This window comes from Mandrillus leucophaeus, unplaced genomic scaffold (assembly GCF_000951045.1).
Source record: "Mandrillus leucophaeus isolate KB7577 unplaced genomic scaffold, Mleu.le_1.0 Scaffold99, whole genome shotgun sequence".
Taxonomy (NCBI): domain Eukaryota; kingdom Metazoa; phylum Chordata; class Mammalia; order Primates; family Cercopithecidae; genus Mandrillus; species Mandrillus leucophaeus.
Window position 1 is genome coordinate 1,191,268 of NW_012110807.1, and position 2,068 is coordinate 1,193,335.

Consider the following 2,068-nt stretch of genomic DNA (forward strand, 5'->3'; position numbering starts at 1 on the left):
CTATTTTTCTTATTTCGCCATGAAATAGCACTTGTATGCCAGAGGGTCTTGGGGAACCACTGATGGGTCTCAACACTGCAGAGCATGGAGGAGAATATGGAGCTCAGAGAGGGCGAGAGGGTCCTCCCAGGTCACACAGCCAGGAGAGGCAGAGCCAGGCCAGATTGTTCCATCCTGTTCCACCAGGTGACCTTCTTTCACCCCCTCTGCCTGCTCTCCCAGTCTCCCGTCAGCTGCCTCTCTCTGTGGATTACCCTTACTTACCCGATGGTGAGACACGATAGCCGCTTCCCCGAGCTCCTAGCTGGGCACCTGCCTTGCTCCAGGACACAGTCGGAGCTGGTACGCCCGTGCTGTGACATGTGAGGACCACGGGTGCCATCATGGTCACGGTGAAGTCTGTCTGGTCGTCAGCAATGGTGGGAGGCACTGAAACCCAAGACAAGGCTTGAGGCCCTGCTGGCGTGCATGGGGAACTCATGGCATGGGGCCGGGGGTAAAGCCAGTACACGAGGTGACGTTAGTGAAAAAGGGCCAAGGAGTGAGGTGGGGCAACAGGGGGAGAAGTCACATTTGTCCACTCAGCAAATCCTTCTGGGCACGGGGCTATAGTTTTTTTCTTAAAAAAAAAAAAACAACTGTATTTTTTTCAGAGATGGAGTCTCAATATGTTGCCCAGGCTGGAATGCAGGGGCTAATCCCAAGTGTGATCCTACTGCTGATCAACCCGTCTTGACCTGCTCTGTTTCTGACCTGGGCAGGTTCACCCTTCCTTAGGCAACTTGATGGTCCCCCGCTCCTGGGAGGTCACCATATTGATGCTGAACTTAGTGCGAACACCCAATCAGCATAGTGCACTATAGTCCAGGACTCCCTGGGCTCAAGCGATCCTCCCGCCTCAGCCTCCTGAGTAGCTGGGACTATAGGCACATGCCACTGCACCCAGTGGGATACAGCTTTCCTTAGAGACCCTGGCCTCTAGTAACTTCACAGGGGGTAACTCGTGGGTTTCCCACTTGAAGTAGGGGAGGCCAGAGGAGACCTCCAGGGGGAATGGCATTTAACCTGCGATCTGAAGGGAAAGCAGGTGTTTGCTGAGTAAGGGGAAGCGTGTTCCTGTACAAAGTCCTTGAGGCAAGGAACAAAAAGCTGAGCAGCTCGATTAGACCCTGGAATGAGGCAGGTCTGGCGTGAACTGAATCTGGGGGCTTGGCAGGGCCAGACCACACAGGACCTGGTGTGCCCAGCTGAATTCTTGCATTCTGTCCTGAGGGCAGCAGGCAGCTGTGGAGGGAGGGATTTTTAATGGGGGTGATGACAAGGTCAGATGTGAATTTAGAACATTGTGGATTTGGGAGGGGCCAGGAACTGTGCCGGAGCTGGGGTTATGTCAGCAGTGACCCAGGAGGATCTGAGAGGCCTTCCTGGAGGAGGTGTCCAGTGCAGCGCAAGAAAAAGCCACACAATTCCCTGCAGGCAGGGAGAGCCCCCAAGGGCGGGAAGGCGCTGCCCCCACCCCAGGTGTCCCCCTCCACCTCTGCCCTGACTCACCATGGACGGTCACCTGGTAGAGCCTGCGGGCCTCGCCCACCTCATTGCTCACCACGCACTCAAACTGGGCTGAGTCCTGGGGGCCAGGGGCCGCAAGGAGCAGGGCGTTGGAGGGCAGGAGCCTGGGGCGGACAGATGGACGGCCAAGTGGCTGCTGGGCTGACAGACCAGCTGTGGCTTTCTGGCTGTGGGGGTCTCATGCCCATTTCCTGTACCTGACCTCCAGCCCTGACTCTAGAAATGGCTTCTAGAAGTTTCTACCCCAAAGGTCTAGCGGGCGGATTTGTGAGTGATTTTCATTTTCATCCCTTTTTCTCTGTAACCCTGCACGTTTGTTACAATAACCGTCTACGATAACTTCTGTAAGAACCACGACTTTAAAGCGACTCAGAGTCTTAGTTACTGACTTCATTTTCACTAAGTCTAGGTTTGTTACATCGGTTTTCCAATTTTTAAAAATTGACATTTTTTTTTTTTTTTTTGGAGACAGAGTCTGGTTCTGTTGCCCAGGCTGGAG

The 2,068-nt window shown here is 54.3% G+C and overlaps 1 protein-coding gene across 1 annotated transcript in view; it reads right to left on the bottom strand.

Annotated features, from left to right (window-relative positions):
* HMCN2 (hemicentin 2) overlaps nt 1–2,068 on the bottom strand; it is a 163,971-nt gene that overhangs the window by 43,650 nt on the left and 118,253 nt on the right. Inside the window, exons 74-75 of the mRNA XM_011971201.1 lie at nt 1,552–1,673; nt 265–429 (exon numbers count right to left, since the gene is read on the bottom strand). Coding sequence (XP_011826591.1) covers nt 265–429; nt 1,552–1,673 — 287 coding nt within the window. The remainder of the gene's footprint in view (nt 1–264; nt 430–1,551; nt 1,674–2,068) is intronic.